This window comes from Tupaia chinensis, unplaced genomic scaffold (genome assembly GCF_000334495.1).
Source record: "Tupaia chinensis unplaced genomic scaffold, TupChi_1.0 Scaffold145741_1, whole genome shotgun sequence".
NCBI classification, from domain to species: domain Eukaryota; kingdom Metazoa; phylum Chordata; class Mammalia; order Scandentia; family Tupaiidae; genus Tupaia; species Tupaia belangeri.
In genome coordinates, this window is record NW_006205599.1 from 992163 (window position 1) to 1011617 (window position 19455).

The 19455-nt window shown below is 41.1% G+C and overlaps 1 protein-coding gene across 1 annotated transcript in view; it reads right to left on the reverse strand.

Annotated features, from left to right (window-relative positions):
- Positions 1 to 19455, reverse strand: part of RMND5A (required for meiotic nuclear division 5 homolog A) — a gene marked incomplete at its 5' end in the record, with an annotated part of 73238 nt that overhangs the window by 51239 nt on the left and 2544 nt on the right. The window contains 1 exon segment of the mRNA XM_006172360.2: positions 611 to 753. Within this exon segment, the coding sequence (XP_006172422.1) occupies positions 611 to 753 (143 nt within the window).

Here is a 19455-nt window from a genome sequence, read left to right on the forward strand (position 1 = left end):
AGCAGTTGACATAATGGCTATGTCGCTGGACTCCCATGTAGTCCACTGTGGTTCGAGTCCCAGACCCGGTGGCTTAAACTCACGCCAGGCGCATGTGCATTTGTGCCCAAGATCCCAAGAGGTGAAAGGAGGAGAAGGGATTGCAGTGTGGCCATCCTCCCTGGGGGGTGATTTCTCACTTTCTATCTCTCTATGTTTCTGGTGTGTGCCCAGGATCCTGAGAGGAGAACGGAGGAGAAGGGATTGCAGCGTGGCCATCCCCCCAGGGGGTGATTTCTCGCTTTCTGTCTCTCTGTCTCTTTCTGTCTGTCTGGTGAGAGCAGGAACCCTATAGCAAAAACCTCTCCAAAAAAAAAAAAAGTAAAAGTACATAATTAATTCTTTAAAAAAAAAGAAAAAAGAGAGAGCAACTGGGTTTCACTTTTATTTTTTAAATAATAGCAATAGAAAACTTTAATAAGAATTAAGTAGTAAAAGCAATGATTACCAAAAACAAAGATGAAAAACACAGCACAGCATAAAATAATTCAGGAAATCTAATGTCACTGAAGTACTGATAGAAGAATGATGACGCCAGAAAGTACGAAACACTTCCTTCAAGATACCGTACCTTATCAATGGCTTTTCCAACCCGAGAAACACTGCTGTGGATGTCTTTGTGGTCCGAGGCCAATTTCTGAACAGTATCCTTTATTCTTTTACAGCACTGCGTCAAAACAAGTGAAAGTGTCCCTGATAATTCAGCATCTTGGCAGGATTTCCTGCTTGAGGCCGCCCCTGTAGTCCATGAACCTAAGGCAAACCTGAAGAAAGTCAGTTTCAAATAGGCCCTTGGGACATGAAAGATTAAAAAAAAAAAAAAAAGAAAAGAAATATCAGAATCTGCTTAGAGCAAATCATCACAGCCACAGATGTTATTTTTCAAGTGAACAGTAAAAGGTAACTGAGATTTTTTATTTTTGGAAATAAGAAAATTTTACTATGAAATAAAGCATTTTTGTAATTATTGGAAAATTTTTATAATTACTAAAATCAATACAGACTGGTATTAATACTGCTTTAGTAGTATTTTCTAAATTTGCCAGAGGGTATGTGCACTCACTGGATGGGGAGAGGAGGAGCAAGAAAGAGGGAGGAGGGAGGTGAGGGAGGGATGGAGGGAGGAAGGCAGGGAGTAAGAAAGAATCCCCCATGGGCCTGTTCCTACTTCAATCCCTCTTCCTCCACCTCACTTTCCTGTCAGGATTTTGGGAATGCACACACATGCATTGGGAGTGTTTCTTAAACCACTGGATCCGAGACTCAAATTGCGTCGTTGGCCATGTGGGATCCAGCCACCTTAACCACTGTCACCAGCTGTCCCAAGGCAGTATTACTTTTCAGAAAATATATCTAAGTAAATAAACTCACTTAATCAACCCAGGTAAACTGCTCACCGTGTTTTCAAAGCATTTTGTTTGTAAGTAAATTTCCTAACGAGAGATGATTTAATTTAAATGCTCTATATTCCATATAAAGTAGAAAAAAATAATAATGAACTTCTAATGTGCAGAAAAGAGTTATTATCAAAGCAGGACTGAGGCTGCTGTCCTTAGAAAGTCCTGCTTGCAAAGTTGGCCCCCTGGCTGGCACCTGGAAACATGGAATTCACAGGGTTCCCACCATCCCAACTGATAAGAATGGCTCGCTGTGTCTAAACCATAGTACATAGTGGTTCTGGCACGTATCTGCCTTTCTTCCAGGAATCTGGAATTGTGGTACAGGCAAGGCAGAGCGTGCCTTTATTACGAGCACACAATAAAAACCTTGCACACTGAGCTCCTAATGAGCTTCCTTGGTAGACAACATTTCACACTTGTCACAACTCCCTGCTATACAAATTAACTGTGTCCTGTGTGACTCCACTGGAAGAGGACTCTTGGGAGCATTCTCCTGGCTTCCTCTGGACAGTTCCCTTTGCCGATTTTGCCTTGTATGCTTTTGTTGTCATCAGTCTCGCCACAAGTACAATCATATGCAGAGTCGTTTGAGTCCTTCCTTCCAGTGAAATCAATGGAATCTAAAGGTGGTCTTGGGGACCCCTGACATACAATAAATTAACTGAAAGCTACGACAGTTTATATCCTCTCTCCTGAGAAGATCTCCTTCCAAACTCTGTTCCTTTAGCAAGAAAATGGGAGGAAGATGAGGAGAGAGCATAAATCCAGTTACAGTACTTGTCATTTATCTCTATCCACATATCTCCACTTACAAGCAACAGGACTGGTTTCTGAACTCCTACCCTATAACAGCAGTGGTTCCTAAATTTGTATTTCCATCACAATCACCTGGAGACCTAATTAAAACAAAGTAGCTGGGCCCTATCCTCACAGTTTCTGACTGAACAGGCCTAGGACGAGGACAAGAATCTGAACAAAACTAAGCCCACTAGTATAGCAGCCCTAAGATATACATTCATTTAACAAATATTTTGAGCAGTCAAATAAAACAACTAAAAATACCTGCCCTAGAACCTAACTTCCGGAGAGAGACATAAACAACACTCAAAATAAGCAAATTATATAGTACAGCAAAAATGATACATGCTATTGGGGGAAAGGAGAGTAAGAGAGGGAAAGTAGGTACAGTTGGCAACTGTGATCTTACTTAAACAGGGTAAATACGGTAGCCTCACTTAGTACATGACATCTGAGCTATGACTTGAAAGCAGCACAGGAATTAGTCATGTGGCTACCATGGGGGAAAGCATTCCAGGCTGAAAGAGCAAGAACGGAAATATACCTAAGTTATTCAAAAGAACAGTAAAGAAGCCAGTGTGTGCAGTGTGGCTTTCTGGCAAAGGAAATAGCTGGGGAGGAGGTCCGAGAGATAAAGGAGAGCTGCTCTGGTAGGGCCTTCCTTTTTGGCATTGTAAAGGCTTTGGCTTTTCAATAAAAGAGAGCTCCACTGCAAAGTTCTGAGCAGAGAGGGTACACATACCAACACAATGTTTTAATATGATCACTCGGACTAACAATGGCAATACAAGAACAAAGCAGGAAGATATATTAAAAGGCTGTGGCAGAAGCCAGATGAAAGATGACAGTGGCTCAGCCCAGAATTTCTTAACTAGATATAAGGAAAAAAGAGACCTACAGATGCCTCCAAGGTTAGCCTGAGTCAAATACAAAGATTGAGTTTTCTTCAATTAAGATGAAAAAGAGTCAAAGCTAAGCAGGTAGAAGGGCGCAGAGGAGAGGGTTCAGTTTGAGGTTGGTTATTTTTGGGGCATTGAATAGATACCCAGTGCACATACGGAGGAGTCAGCTAGATACATGGAACCGTGGAGTTCAACAGCAATGCTGAGCTGCAGATATATAGGTGTGAGTCACTGGCACACTTCAGACCATGAGACTACATAAAATCATCAAGGAAGTCGGGGCAGACACAGAAGGTGGTAAAAGGACGGAGTCCTGGAAACTCCACGTTTATAAAGCTGAGATAAAGTAGAACTGGAAAGGAAAGGGAAACTAACAAAGGCTACTAAAGCATTAACTGTGATGGAAGAGGAAAATCAAAGTACAGTATTGGGAAACTAAGAAGAGAAGAGATCGTGTACTGAGGACATCCCCAGGAAGAGGAGGGGATCTGACCAACAGTGTCAAATGCACCATTAGGTCTAGTAAGATGTGGACTAGATGCTAGATCAAGGAAGAACTGGCCCTTGGATTTACAGCTTGGTGGTCATTGGTGAGCAGGACAAAAATAGTTTCTCTAATTTCAAGACAAGAAACCCTAGAAGGATGCAGGGATGATGAAGGGTGAACATAAGTAAGCCTGGTTTAATGATGACCACTGACAGAAAGATAAGCAAACATAAAACAGTGCTGGTAAGGTACCTAATCCAAAACAGAAACTGGGACCAGCAGATGGCACAATGGTTATGTTGTTGGGCTCCCACGTACTCAACTGTGGTTCGAGTCCCAGGTCCAGTGGCTTAAAACTCACACCAGGCACATATGCATGCATGCCCAAAATCCCAAGAGGAGAACGGAGGAGAAGGGAATACAGCATGGCCATACTTCTGCCCCCAGGTGATTTCTTGATTTCTGTCTCTCTGGCAAGTGTATGTACCCTGTAGTAAAAATCTCTCAAAAACAAAAACAGAAACTGTCCTCATCTCTAAATTTGCATCAGTGACTTCCAACTTCTAATAACATAATTTGAAGATTTCAAAATCTGTCCAAAAAGCAAACATTCTTTGAACCAACGGACTCTAATTGCTTCAGTAGCTCTGTTTTAACTACTTCTGGCCTTTCTGTACCTAAACTACACCTAACCTCAATGGTCTCATCTCTCTGAAGCTCTTTGCCCAGACTTACTCCCTCTTCTGAATTCCTGATAATGTCTGTTCTCCCCACTGTTCCTCTGGCACATAATTACACACTACTTAATAACTTCATGTATATATGCCATCATCAGTTTCCACTGAACATAAGCCCCCAAGGGAAGACAAGGTTCTTACTGTAAACAGTACACTCCAGTCTTTAATTAATAATGCCTGCAAATGTGTAAGATGTATTTGGACTGATGTAAATAAAGGAAGGAAAAGGAACAGTTAAAAAGAAAGTCAGTCACGCCAGGTGTGTGTGTATGTGTGCCTAAAATTCCAAGAGGAGAATGGAGAAAAAGGGATTGCTGTGTGGCCATCCTCCGGGGATGATTTCTCACTTTCTCTGTCTCTCTGCTGAGCGCAGGTGCCCTATAACAAAAATCTCTTCCAAAAGCAAAAAAGAAAGTCGGGCCTGCCCATCATCTGGAGGGTAAGGTGGCTAATCACCACATGGCCGACCACGTGGTTTGTGTCCCAGACTCAGTGGCTTGAAAAATATACCAGGCACGTGTGCATGTGTCCTTCAATCCCAACAGGAGGGAGAAATGGAGGAGAAGAGATCGCTGCATGACTATGTCTCATGGGGGAATGTCTTCTCACTTTTCTCTCTGTCTTTCTCTCCAGTGAGCAAACATACCCCGTGGCAAATTTTTTTAAAACAATGAAAGAAACCCATAGTCAACAAATGATACTGAGACAACATATTACATACAGATAAATCCTGTCATATACAACAATTAACTCAAAATGGAATAAAGACCTAAGTGTAAGAGCTAAAATGATTATATTCTTAGAAGAAAACAGGTACATTCCTGACCCTAAATTAGAAAATGGTTTCTTAGAAATGACATCAAAAGGACCAGCAACCAAAGAAAAAATAATTGGACTTCATCAAAATTAAAACTTTTGTGCTCTAAACACTATCAATAAAGTGAAAAGAATTCACAGAATAGAATATCTGCAAATCATATTCTGATAAAGGTACAGTATCCAGAATACATAAATAATTCTTAAAACAGGACAAACAAATCAATTCAAAAATGGGCCAAGACTTCAAGTCAAAAAGATACTCAATATCATTACTCATTAAAGAAATGCATATCAAAGCTATTAGGTTGTCAAGAAAGTCATGATGCATTCTTTTATGCAAAAATGGGTCAAGACTTTACCAAAGATCCAATACAACAAAGCCCAACTGTGCTGTGCAGGCTCTCCCTGCAGGATACTGTAGTCCTATGCAAAGGCCTGTGGTTCAGATCTGGGGTAAACGTGAACACCCCAGGCCTGCCCACAGTCCTGGCTGGCTGGAAGGCTATGGGGAGGGAGGAATTCCAGCATGATGAGATGCTGTCAAGGGTGCCACACATAACCCACTTTGAAAGAAATAAACTTAAAAAGAGAATAACAACTGGAAGGAGGTACTTCTTCACACCCGTTAGGATGGTTAAAATGAAAAGACAGACAAGTGTTAGCAAGATTTGGAAAAATTAGAAGCTTCATACATCGCTGGTGAAAGGTAAAATAGTAATAGTTTTCATAAAAAAAACATTTTGGAAGTTCCTCATCAAGTTCAAAAGTTACCACCAGACCCAGGAGACCACCCTTAGGTACATACACCCATGAAAGAACAGAAAACACACAATCTTGTAAATAAAATGTTTGTAACAGTAATATTCATAATAGCTAAAAAGTGTAAACAACCAGGCCAGCAGGTGGTGCAGAGCTTAAGGCACTGGCTCCCACATGACCAACTGCAAAGCTGGAGTCCTGGACCCAGAAGCTTGAAAATCACACGGAGCACGTGTGTGCCCAAAATTCCAAGAGGAGACTGAAGGAGAAGGGGTCATGATGTGACCACCCCTTCTTTCTCACTCTCTCTCTCTCTGGCAATAGCACACACTCTATGACAAAAACTAAAAAAAATTTTAAAAGTATAAACAATCCAAATGTCCAAATGATGAACGGATAAACGAAATGTGGTATATACTTACAGTGAATTGTTCATAAAAGGAAATGAAGTACTGATACATACCAGAACATGGATGAACCATGAAAACATGCTAAGAGAACCCAGACACAAAAGGCCACAAATTGTGTTATTCTATTTATGAAGTGTCCAGAACAGGCATTTATAAAAGCAATTTACAAACACGGAGTAGACTAATGGTTGCTGGGTGTGGGGGTGAAATGGAGAATGACTGATAATGAGCACAGGGTTTCTTTTGGGCGATGAAAATGCTCTGGAATCACACAATGGTTACAGGTGCACAACTCTGTGAGTATACTTTCTAGTAGTGAATTATAATATATGATAAGCAAATTACATCTCAATTTAAAGAAAAAGTTTAAGGAAGCCCTAACTTCTGTTCATCCAGCTACATTAGTTTCTACACCAGTAGACAACAGAGTAGACCAGTAAGTTAAAAAAAAGCAGGAGGCAAGCTGAAAGACAAAGGTCATCTGAAATTTACCATATAAACTTCCACACACCAACCATGCATCTCTCTACTTTCCAATCTTAGCCAAGGTACATATCTAGAGCTCTGTTTTGCTGCTAACTTTTTTTTCTTTGCCGTCTACAAGTCCCTTTACTTTTGGGGTTCCAATTTTGTAAATGATATATCCTCGTAGTACATTGTTAATTAATTAAAACCAAGAGTTCTCAGTATGCTCCAAGGAAAAATAATTTCTTCATTATTTGGAAGTTCAGCAGAAGTATAATGGGGGTCAGTAGATGGCATGGTGGTTAAGGGCACTGGACTCCAACCTGACCAGCCACGGTTCGAGTCCTGGACCTGGTGGCTTGCTTTCCCACTCTCTCTCTGTTCATCCCTCTCTGGTCAAATTAAAATAAATAAAAAGTTTTTTTTTTTTTAAAAAAAAAGAGGAACAAGTATAATGGAAAAATCTGAAAGAGAACCTTGGGAAAGCCCTCTTCAGAAAAGATTCCACTAAGGCATTCCAAATGGTCTCAGTGGAAAAGCAGCCAATGATAAAAACAAGCTTGAAAATCACTATAATGACCAGACTGACTGAGATGCCACCAGACTCCTCCGTCCTAATGGGAAAGAATGCTAACGTTCTTTGATCTCTCTGTATAAAAACGCAACTTGCTTCTAGGATTATTACTCTGTGAAAGAAATCTAATTGGATTCAGTTCCTAGAAGTAAAGCTGAGGAATTACTGTGACAGCCTTCTTCACCATAACTGAAGTAGGTCCAGGTTGGCAACCGTGGTGGTCACTTTTCCTCTGAGATTAAGACCCATGCCAACTACCTTTCGATGTGATAAGCTTCACCAGACCCAGGCCCCACATACGAACATGAAAGAAACAGCTAAGGCAGTTCATCACTGATGATCACACGTATTTTTAAAAAGATTTATTTAGTTTTGTTAATTATTATTTTTCCAACTTGACCAGATAGAGACACAGAGAAAGAAAACAAGCCACCAGGTTCAGGACTTGAAATTCAGTCGGCCATGTGGGAGTCCAAAACCCTGACTACCACGCCACCTGGCAGCCCCGATCACAAGTCCTTTTATGATCATTTTTATTATGACTTGACTCAACAAGGACTAGCATGATAAATGCAAGCAAAGAACCAACACGTGGTTGGCCTAAGTTAAAAATATTTTTCGATAAAATAAAATAGCACCTTTTTAAAACAAACAGATGTTAAGTATGATACTCTCAGAAATTATAATAGTCATGGTATCTTCTGGACAGCCACCAAACAAAATTAAACATAATTAACTCCTAATCTGTTTTCTGTAAAGCCTCGCTAAGACTTTGAACTCTGTCCTTTGGCTTCACTGTCCAGCTATGTCAGAATTTAAGTCCACTAGCTTCACAGAAACAATAAATAACAAAAACATTGTTCCCATGGCATCCAGTACTTCCCTAACAGGGTTTCACACTTTCCTGTAAATAGTTATTTGTCTGTCACTCCCAAGAAATTAATTGAAAAAGGAAACATGACTGTCTAATGCCCAATATTTAGCATGTTACTGGTACATACAAGGCACTCAATAACTACTTATTGAAATAAATATAAAAATAATAATTACACACATATTTCATATTCTCAATTTCGAGCTCACCATTGGAGACTGTCTTGCGCTACCAACACCCTCTGAAACTGCTGGCAGTGACATTTAGCAGTTGGCTAACTTCCAACTCTCTTGCATGTCTACTAGACAACAGCACTGCAGCCTAAACTTTCCAAATACCAAGTAAATCAGGAAATAATGCTGTCTCCATCTGCCAATGACATTACTAAGCCAAAAATCCCAAGGAACATGCCAATTTTCAAATAGGATACATATATCATAGGTATTTGTCTTTCACCCCTCAGAAATTAATTGATAATAGGCTCTATCAAACCACCAAAGAAACTCACAGGCATGTGTGCTGACCCAAGGCATGTTTAAACCAGTTTCTTTGTTTATAAAAGAAAACTATCCCAAGATTTGTCAAAGATGCAGTGAAATGCATCCCTACAAGTATTTGTAGGGACTTGTTCATGAAAAGTGGAGTCAGACAGTGGCACAGCAGTAACTCAACACTGTGAGGCAATCCTACATGAGAAGGCTTCCAGTTCAAATTTGAAGACCTCCTTAAGTACTGTAGGTACACACATGTCCATAATCAGGAGCTGGCTGAAGGCTAGGGATAGTGTCAAGACTGATGGAGGTGCTATTTGTGTGTGTATGTGTGCCTTTCTCTTTTGCTCATAGAATAAACTTCTTTTAAAGTTCATGAAAAAATGGAGTTTATTTTGGTGCAAAATAATTTTGAAATCTTGTGTATAGTTTTTTTATAACACACATTTTCCATGAACTTTTTGAAGACCCCTGTACAACCTATTCCTATAGAAATGTATCCTAAGTTAGGGACCAGCAGTTGGCATAATGGCTATGTCACTGAACTCCCATGTAGTTGACTGCGGGTTGAGCCCCAGACCTGGTGGCTTAAACTCACGCTGGGCACGCACGTGTGCGTGCCCAAGATCCCGAGAGGAAAATGGAGAAGGGATTGCAGCGTGGCCATCCCCCCTGGGATGATTTCTTGCTTTCTGTCTGTCTCTCTGTCTCTCTCTGGCAAGCGCACATACCCTATAGCAAAAAGCTTTCAAAAAAAAAAGAAGTAAAAATGTATCCTAAGTTAGAATATTGAAAGATAGAACAAACGTACATGTTACAAGGATGTCTGGTTCCCATAAAGCTAAAAATGATAAGATCCCTAGTTATATCCTGGTTTTTATACACCTTCAATACAGTGTTAGTATTTTGCACAAACATTTGTTGTTTTCTTCTTTAAGAATCACAAGGCTTAAGACAACCAACTGTCCAAGTATGTAACAAGATCTACTCACTCTTTTGGCTCACCAAATACAATCAAGACAAAGATACCATTAAGTTTGACAACTTTACTTCTCATCCCTACTCACTATGTGCACTTTCAGTTTTGTCTGCCACTTACAAGTGGGGGGAGTGGAGCCCTCAAATAACTGCACCAACACACACTTAAAGACAGCACTAACACTAAACAGCTGGCTGGTAGGCAACACCTGGATGCCGTAGTTTAAAACGTCTGTTCATCAACAGATAATCAAAGTTCTCAATTAGTCTACAAGAGGTAGTTTAAAGGTATTAATTACATCAAGTACATCTTCCCAGGAGTCAAAAGCATGAGTTAAGACCCACCATAATTGAGAACACTAGAAGAAAATGGTAAGGCACCACACAAAAAAGTGGTGTTGTAATAATTATTCAGAAGTTCAAAACAATTGAAAACTACCTGGGGACCAGCAGGTGGCATGGTGTTTAAGGTGCTGGACACTCCCACATGGCTGACCAAGGTTCTAGTCTCAGACCTGGTGGCTTGCCTTCTCACCTGCCCTCTCTCTTTCTCTGGTCAAATTAAAATAAGTGGATGAATAAATAAAATTAAATAAATAATTCTTTTTAAAAAAAGAAAAGAAAACAACAACAATGAAGACCAGAAATGTTCCCCAGAAACTGACTAACATTTTAATGAATATCCTGGATGAAAAATAATTTTAAATATTCAACTCTATAAATAGTACATATACTGCATTTGAGCTCTTCTGAGTTATAACTCCACTTTCATAAAATGGAGAGAAATTCTACATTTAGAATTAAGTAGAAAGCAAAATGGAATACGAGTCGTGATACAGATAAATACAAAGAAATCCATTTAGGAAATATAATCCTAACTGTACCTAAATGAAAACTCAGACCTTACAGAGCTACACTCCAGAACAGATTAGTTCCTTTAAATAGACATTATAAATAAAAAATGCCAAGAGTATTAAGAATTACTAAAAAGGCTAGAGAAGGAAAAATTCCATGTTTTCCTACTCTTACAAAAGCCATAATACTTTCAAGTAAACATAAGAAATCCAAGGGAAAAAAAAAAAAAAACAGAAAAAAGGCAAGGAAGAACTATGGCATTTGGATTCGATTAACATTTATTGAGTGCTGAAGGCCTGTGTCAGCAGTGTTCAGGATATACTCTCATGGGGCCAGCAGGTGGCAGAATGGCTAAGGTGCTGGACTCCCACATGGCCAAACAGTTCAAGTCTCGGACCCAGCAGCTTGAAAATCATACAGGGCACATGTTCATGTGTGCCCCAAATCCTTGGAGAACAGAGGAGACAGCACTATGTCATGACCATTTCCTCTGAGGGGTTGGTATTTCACTTTCCCTCTCTGTCTCTTTCCAGGGAGCGCAAGCACCTTACTACAAAAACCTAAGAAGCTAACTAAGACTGATTCTAAAAGAGTCCTTGACAGGGTAAACATAAATATACTTAGAAAGTATTAGAACACAAAAACGTAAAGCTTTAAAAGGTACAGTCGGTATTAGAAAAATAATAAAGGACTATTTCATACTGTCAGTAGTAAACTAAACTGTGGCCTTTTAAAACTTTGGGCTTCTCCTGAGCTACTTTAGCACCTAAGACAAAGCAGCCTGCTTAAGAGAGATTTATACAAAAAGGAGGAAATAGACACAAATAGCACACATTTTTTTTCTAGAGGCAGTAAATAATGAAAACAAAAACTTTTTTTTTTGGTGTATTAATAGATGGTAAATCTGTAAGAAAAAAAAAAAAAAGCAAGTACGGTATTTGGAGCTCAACCCATGACCTTTCAGAACAGAATGTGAATTGAAAGTAAGTGTTCTGATCCAGAGAGGTTATTTAAGACCATGGCATCATATTGCAGATCTACTGTGCCACAAAAAAAACAAGCATAAAAAAAACTTAAACAAGTTTATATTTAAGAGCCGAACGACATGATACAGACTAAATAGGACTCCTGGAGCACAGAACAAGACCTGCCACTTGTCACAGGTAAGAAAAGGACAGCATCAAAGCACAAGAGGCAAGACTGCAGGGAGAGGAGGAAAGGGGTACGATATAGGCATATTTTTAAATATCTGCTAGACAGTACCGTTTTAGAGAACCTAGTCACTCTCTCCAAATCCAAAATATAGACTGAATTAATCATCTCTGAAATCAACAGTTGAACCACATAAGGTTTCTTACAGCATTTAAGTCTAGATTTCATATTTAAAAGTCAAACTCAGGTGCCAGACAGTGGGATAAAAACACAATGCTCTCCGAGGGTCACCAATATCAGAAGGTTCCAGGTTCACATCCAGAGACCTCCCTGAGTACACCAGACATGCGTATGTCCATTATGGGGGTTGGGAGGGCTGAAGATGGGTGAGGACCATGGCATCAGGATCCTGTTGGGGGTGCTGTCTCTGTCTCTTTGTCTCTGTCTCTCTCATTCATGAAAGAAATTGATTAAAAAAAATCAACCTCAGATTTCTACCTTTTACTCTCCTACACTTCCTATTTTCTTCCCATTTCTATAATCATGTACCCATCACTCATACTCAGAACCTTAGTTACACCTATCTTTGATTTTTCCAGCCCTCTCTCCTACTCTGCCAGACTCTACCTAGGATCAAGTCCTGGTGATCTCCTTCCCTCAGAAGACCCCTTGCGTGGGTCTCTTTACATTTCTACCACGTACCCTCTTTCATCAGATCTAGGATGACACATAATCTGAACAAGTCTCCTTTCCGGCCTCTAGTCAAAACTTACTCCCAACCCCAGTCCAACCTAAATAGTAATGACTACTGCTCTCCAACCACATTCCTGTCCCTCTTCGTCCAAAATGTCCCTGCTCCACCCCAAAGCCATTAAATGTCTTCCCAGTCACTTTCCTCAGAATCCATAGCTCTATAAAGCGTGCTTCCAATTTAATTTTAGTGCTTTTATGCCCTTTCTTCCCATCCGCTGACTGACACCTCTACCCCTTTGTTACTGTCACCCCCTCTTCTAGTACTCCAACCTGTCCCCTACTATCTACATTCAGTCTGAGGTTACAGCTGCACAGGTCTTCCCTTGTCTTGAACCCTACCTCTTTTTGTCTGAACCACTCATTCAGTTAATGGCCTACACACATAGCTATGCATTACAAGAGATTATTTTTATTTATTTGTGTGGGTGTTTAAAAACTTAAAACAGTCTCACCTCCCTAACTACATACAAAACACTTAGAGAATGAGGATGCTTGTCCTTCTTAACTCCCACAAGATTTAGCCTAGTTTCACACACAACTGGTGATTAATAACTCCTGGCTAGGTGATCAAAAGTTCGATTAAGTAATATCCTCCCCCTCCCTTGCAGTTCTTTCTAAAGACACCCTCTCCTCCCATTTCTTGGCATCACTAGCCTCTGTATCAACTAGAAGCTCAGTTATACCGTGCCATGGCCTTGGTTTTTTCCCATTCCAAAAATAAAAACTTGGTCTTTCCAATTAAAGTTCCTCAAATACTTATATGCTTAGTATTCCACACGAAACAGTATTTACAGTAAACAAGTAATAGAGACACTGATACAGTTTGAACATGTCCTGCCCGAAATTCATGTGCTGCAATCAGAGAGACACTGTAAAAGGATTAGAAGGGTGGGACCAGCAGTTGGCGTAAGGGCTATGTCACTGGACTCCCATGTAATCGACCACGGTTCAAGTCCCAGACCCGGTGGCTTAAACTCATGCCAGGAGCGTGTGCGTGCATGCCCAAGATCCCGAGAGGAGAATGGAGAAGGGATTGTGCGTGGTCACCCTCCCTTGGGGGAGGGATTTCTTGCTTTCTGCCTCTCTGGCTTTCTGGTGAGCACACATGCCCTATAGCAAAAACCTCTCCAAAAAAAAAAGGATTAGAAGGGTAATATGGGATTAAAAGAGGTAGGGCCCTGATGAAGGACTCCAGGTGGCCTTAAAAAAAAAAGGGGGGAGGGGAGACTAGAGACATGACACAGATGCACACACTCTTATGTACTCAAGCTCTTGACCTGGGATACTCTGCACTGCCATGACACTCTATAAAGAGCCCCCACCAGCAAGAATGCCTTCACCAGATGTAGCTTCTCAACCTTGGACCTCCAAAACCCTGAGGTAAATAAACCTATTCTCTTTTTTTTGAGAGAGACTTTTGCTATAGGGCACGTGAGCTTGCTGGAAAGACAGAGACAAAAAGCGAGAAATTACCCCCCCCCCGGGGGGGGATGGCCACACTGCAATCACTTCTCCTCCATTCTCCTCTTGGGATTTTGGGTATACACACACACACACACACACACACACACGTGCACCAGGTGTGAGTTTTAAGCTGCCGGATTCAGGACTCGAACCACAGTCAACCACGTGGGAGTCCAGTGACATAACCATTACGCCATTCGCTGGTCCCAATAAGCCTGTTCTTATAATTTACCCAGACTCAGGTATTTGTTATAAACAATACAAGGAACTAAAACACCTAAAATTAGTCAAACTGTCTCAATTAAGACTATGTAACACTGCTTAAAGGCACAAACCTTAAAAGTAATGGGTACCCTGATTTACAGATTTCAAAGTCAGTTCACTATTATATATTTCACTCCCCTGTGAGATAAATGACCTATCAGCTTACTGAAGGAAAAACAGGCTAAGCAAGACTGAGAAACCAGTAAAGTGGCAGAGTAAGGGCTCAACCCAAGATCTGCTAAGACTACGGACAAAACGTTGTGTACTACTCCACAAGTAGGACTCATCTTCTCAACTAGTCTCCATGTTCTGAAGAGGAACAAGATCATGGTCTGCATGTTTCATTTAAAACAAATCTCTCACGCCAGCCCTATAGCCTACTGATTAAGGGAACCAAATCCCACATGGTCAGCTATGGACTGAATCCCAGCCCCATTGGGTTGAAAAACACACCAGGCACCTGTGCCCAAAATTCTAGCACAATGGAGAAGCAGAGAAGGGATTGTGACATGATCACACCCTACTAGGGGATGATTTCTCCCTCTCCCTCTGTGTCTCTGGTAAGCACACACATCCTAATAACTGAGAGACTAAGATATAAAAACCATAGTATTTCTTCATGACTTCTAGTATAATAGTATCACAGACCTGTTGGCAAGTTTCTCCTTACCAGTGTTGTTATCCGGAGTTACAAACTACTTAAGAGATAAAATCATCTTAGGAAATTATGCCAAACACTAAAGTAATTTCAAATAAGTTCCCAAAAGTAACAAGAACCAAATTGTATTCTCTAGCCCACAGATTAAGCCAAACTAAGTATGTGAATTATAAAAATATCAGAGTTAGGAGGCAAGGCAAAAAGCTGAGAAATAAAGGCTGGGCTAGTCATGAAAACATCTCAGAGAACATTGCTACTGATGCAACTTGCAGCTCTTCAACCATAACAGACATGGGTTACTTCTGTCTGGGTGCAAGCTTCTCTTTCTGAAAATCTCTCCCCCCACCTGATGAATGATGGGTCATACAGCCATACATCTCCTGACACAGGATGAGCACAGCCTAAGGTGACCAGAGATTTACATGTCTCAGCCCGTTACTGATTCTGGAAGAGGAATAGGAACCGAAACAGGATGATGATGATCATTCTTGGAAATGTTACTGGAATGCAGAAGAAAATGGCCGTGTTCCTGTCTCTTGAGCCCCACTGGACACCTTCACTGCCCCATAGGAAGGAAGCTAACAGTGGCTTTCAAGGCCAGCTGACAAAGAGAAACAGACCAGTCCTGATGATGGCCTTCGTGGGCCTGCAGCCAGCCAGGCCTAACTCATCCTCTTTAGTTAGGTGTCAACTCACTCCATTTTAATTAAAACTATTACATCACCCGCAACCAAAAGAATACTGAAAAACACACCTGTCTAAGTGAATAAAGTGCCAATATAAATGATGCGTTTAGCTGGCATTGTGAATATAGTTTCATATCACATAAGGAGGTACCACACGGAAGGACACACCGGGCAACGACAAACTGCATACACGGCAGTTTGCACAGGTACAGGCGAAACCATACAGCACAGGTGTGTGGCAGGCTACACCATCTAGGTTTGTGTAAGTACACTATGAAGTTCACACGATGAAATCACCTAACAACACATTTCTCAAAATGCATCCCCGTGGGCCAGCCCTCTAGTGCAGTGGTTCGTTATACACTGGGAGTTGAAAGCCACACGACTGACTGCAGTTCAAGTCCTGACCAAGTACATGTTCATGTGTGCCCCAAATCCTTAAGGGACAAAGAAAAGGAGGAAAAAGGACTGCGGCATGATCATGCCCCACTGGGGAGGCTGCCTTCTCGCTCTTTCTCTCTTTGGTGAACAAATGTACCCTTTGGCAATAAAATACATCCACGAATAAATAAATTAGAAAAATGTACCCCCACTGTTAACAACACATGACCATTTTAATTATTTTTAATATGTAGTTTATTATAGCTAAATACCAACTCTGTAACTTCACAAATAACACATTGCCTAGGAGGAGGATGAATGTACTTAAATAAGCATGATTCCATCTGAAAAATAAGACTACACGTGTGTAAGCGAAGTTGAAGAAGCACCAGTGCATTGCCCAGATGAGATTAAAGACACAGTGGGAACAACCACCCACCAGCATCACCCACGCTAAATCTCAAGTTAGACCAAACTCCGTGCTTATGGGGACAATCTTGCAAGGACAGCTAACTGACAGCAGTGCTTTTCTCTACCCTCAGGGTTGGGGAAATTAAATTAAGAGAAACTACAAGTCAGTCAAAATAATTAAGGATAGGATCACATCTCAATAAAATTCTTGAACTTCTGACAAAACAGGATTTAAAACAAATGGTATTACTTTACCAGATGAACATCCCAGTACAGACCTTCCACCTGCCATGAACAGTTACCGCTTTACCTTGGGCATCTCACGGCAGGTTCTGGCTCACTCCCCCATCTTCCTATCCACCACGCTAAGGTTCTTGAGCAGTTCCAAGAGCATGAAGAGAAGCCTCTGAGTCAGTGACTCCCCAGGAAGAGGAATGATCAGGTCTCAGCAGAACTCCCCTTCAAACTTCTATACCTATGTGGCCCGTGAACCACCAAAAGTCCCAGCTGGCTAAGGCACTCAAAGCCTGCACCTCCCTCAAAGGGCCTTATACTCCAATATTTCTCTGGCCCAGGACTACCATCCCATTAAAAAAAAAAAAAAAGGTATTCTTTTCCTAGGCTGATGGACTCGATTAGGGGAAGATTAGATGGTGGAGCACAACTAATTAATCAGGTGTAGGTGACCATCCCATTCCACTCTCATTTTCCCAAAGGTATCTGCATGAAGAAATTTACATTTTAAAAGAGATAATTAGCACAATTTTATATGAAAGAATTCCAAGCTATATAGGGCAATTCAGAGCAGCTGAGAAATTGTAGGGCTCACTACAAGACTGTTTCTAGGCCAGCTGCCAAGCCAGTCCCCTAGGGCAGAGTTTACAACCTGGAATATGGGTGGAAAGAGTGAAAAAAGGTGGTTAAGAACTTCCTAACTAAACTCCATGATGTCTGATGATCACTTTCTACCAAAAACTACCTTAACTGTGGTCATTAAAAATATTGGATTGTTAGAAAAGTCTTTTTTTTTTTAATGTAAAAATGTGTCATGACTTTTCTGACAACTCAATAGTTGTCTGCTCACAACTTTGGGGATGCTGACAGGAGGGAAAGATTTAAACAGAAGAAATTATAATTTATCCTCAGAATCCAAACTGATCCCCTGATCCTAGCTAAAGGACGCTTCTGAAACAGGCAGTCATACACAAGTATGACCCAATGATGTGCCCTATATAAAACCTGGGAGACTGTACAGTCCCCAAGATTCTGTGTTATTCATACCATTTTTTTTTTTTTTGAGAGAGGTTTTTGCTATAGGGCTCGTATGCTCACCAGAAGACAGAGACAGTGATACAGAAAGCGAGAAATCACCCCCCAGGGGGGATGCCCATGCCGCAATCCCTTCTCCTCCATTCTCCTCTCAGGACCTTGGGCAAGCACGCACATGCACCTGGCATGTGTTTAAACCACCAGGTCTGGGACTCGAACCGTGGTCAAATACATGGGAGTCCAGTGAAATAGCCATTACACCAACTGCTGGTCCCATTCATACCATGTTTTTACAAGAACATTACCACACATAAGCTCAGAGAATGAAATCCAAAGCCCTAACAGAGTCTCAATTGAAGCCCCTCTCTCAGGTCACAGAAGCCCACCGGATGACTTGCCCAGACCCATTCAGAAGCCCTAACATTTCCCTTTCAATCTGAAAATGGAAACCTAAACTCAGTTTACAGCTGATATGCCTCAGAGAAGGGAATACTTAAGATTCAATAGATTCAATATGATACCACTCATATAACCTGCAGAAAATTTTGATTTTTAAGTTATGTGGTTTGGAGCCAGCAAGGTGGCATGATGGTTAAGGCAGCTAGGTCCTACATGGCCAACTGTGTGGTCCAAGTCCTGAACCCAGCTGCTTAAAAAAACATGCTGGGTGCATGTGGGCACAAGCCCAAAAGTCCTGAGAGGACAATGGAGGAGAAAGGACTTCAGAGTGGAGTCCCCCTGGAGGAGGAGGTGGCCTTCTTACTCCCCACCCACTGGCAAGCATAGCACACACACCCTATAGCAACTTTTTATTTTTTTGAAGAATTACTTAATTTTTATTATTACTTTTTAAATTGCTACAGAGCACATGCACTCACCAGAGAGAGACATAAAGAGGGAAAGTGAGAAAGCAAGCTCCAGCTCCAGCTTCCCAACTGAACCATGGTCAGTCATGTGGGAGACAAGCACCTCAACCAAACCACCTGCTGCCTCGCCATAGCAAATTTTTTTAAAAAAGATTTTATTTTACTTTATTTAACTTACTTACTTATTTATACATACATACATACTAGAAAGGGATAGAGCGAGCAAGAGAAAGGGAGAAAGCAAGCTGCCAGGTCCGGGACTCGAACCCCAGTCAGCCATGTGGGAGCCCAGCATCCTTAACGATAATCTTAAAGAATGTTTTTGAATTATCTGCTTTGAAAAGTACTACAACCCATATACCAAAACATGAGGTTTGTCTTTATACAAAACACCAATAAAAGAAGAACGATTTTATTTTGGAAACTAGAAACTAAACCTGGCACTTGTACTTATTTTCTTCATATTTTGTAACTACCTTTAGTCACTTAATCTTATTAAAGAATTGGAATCAGAAAGACATCAATGTAAGAATGGCAATTTAGTAGACATCAGGGTGAAAAGGAGGAGGCTGAAAGAGAACATACTAGGCCAGCAGGTGGCATGGCAGTTAGGACTCTAGATTCCCATATGGTGGACCTTGGTTGAGTTCCAGACCTGGTGACTCGCGTTCTCACTTTCCCTCTCTGTCTCTCTCTGGTGAGCACATGTGCCCTATAGTAAATTATTAAAAAATTATATTGGGGAACCAGCAGTTAGCGTAATGGCTATGTCACTGGACTCCCACGTAGTTGACCATGGTTCGAGTCCCAGACCCGGTGGCTTAAACTCACGCCAGGCACGTGTGCGTGCATGCCCAAGATCCCGAGAGGAGAATGGAGGAGAAGGGATTGCAGCGTGGCCATCACACCTGGGAGGTGATTTCTCGCTTTCTGTCTCTCTGTCTCTGTCTGTTTGGCAAGCGC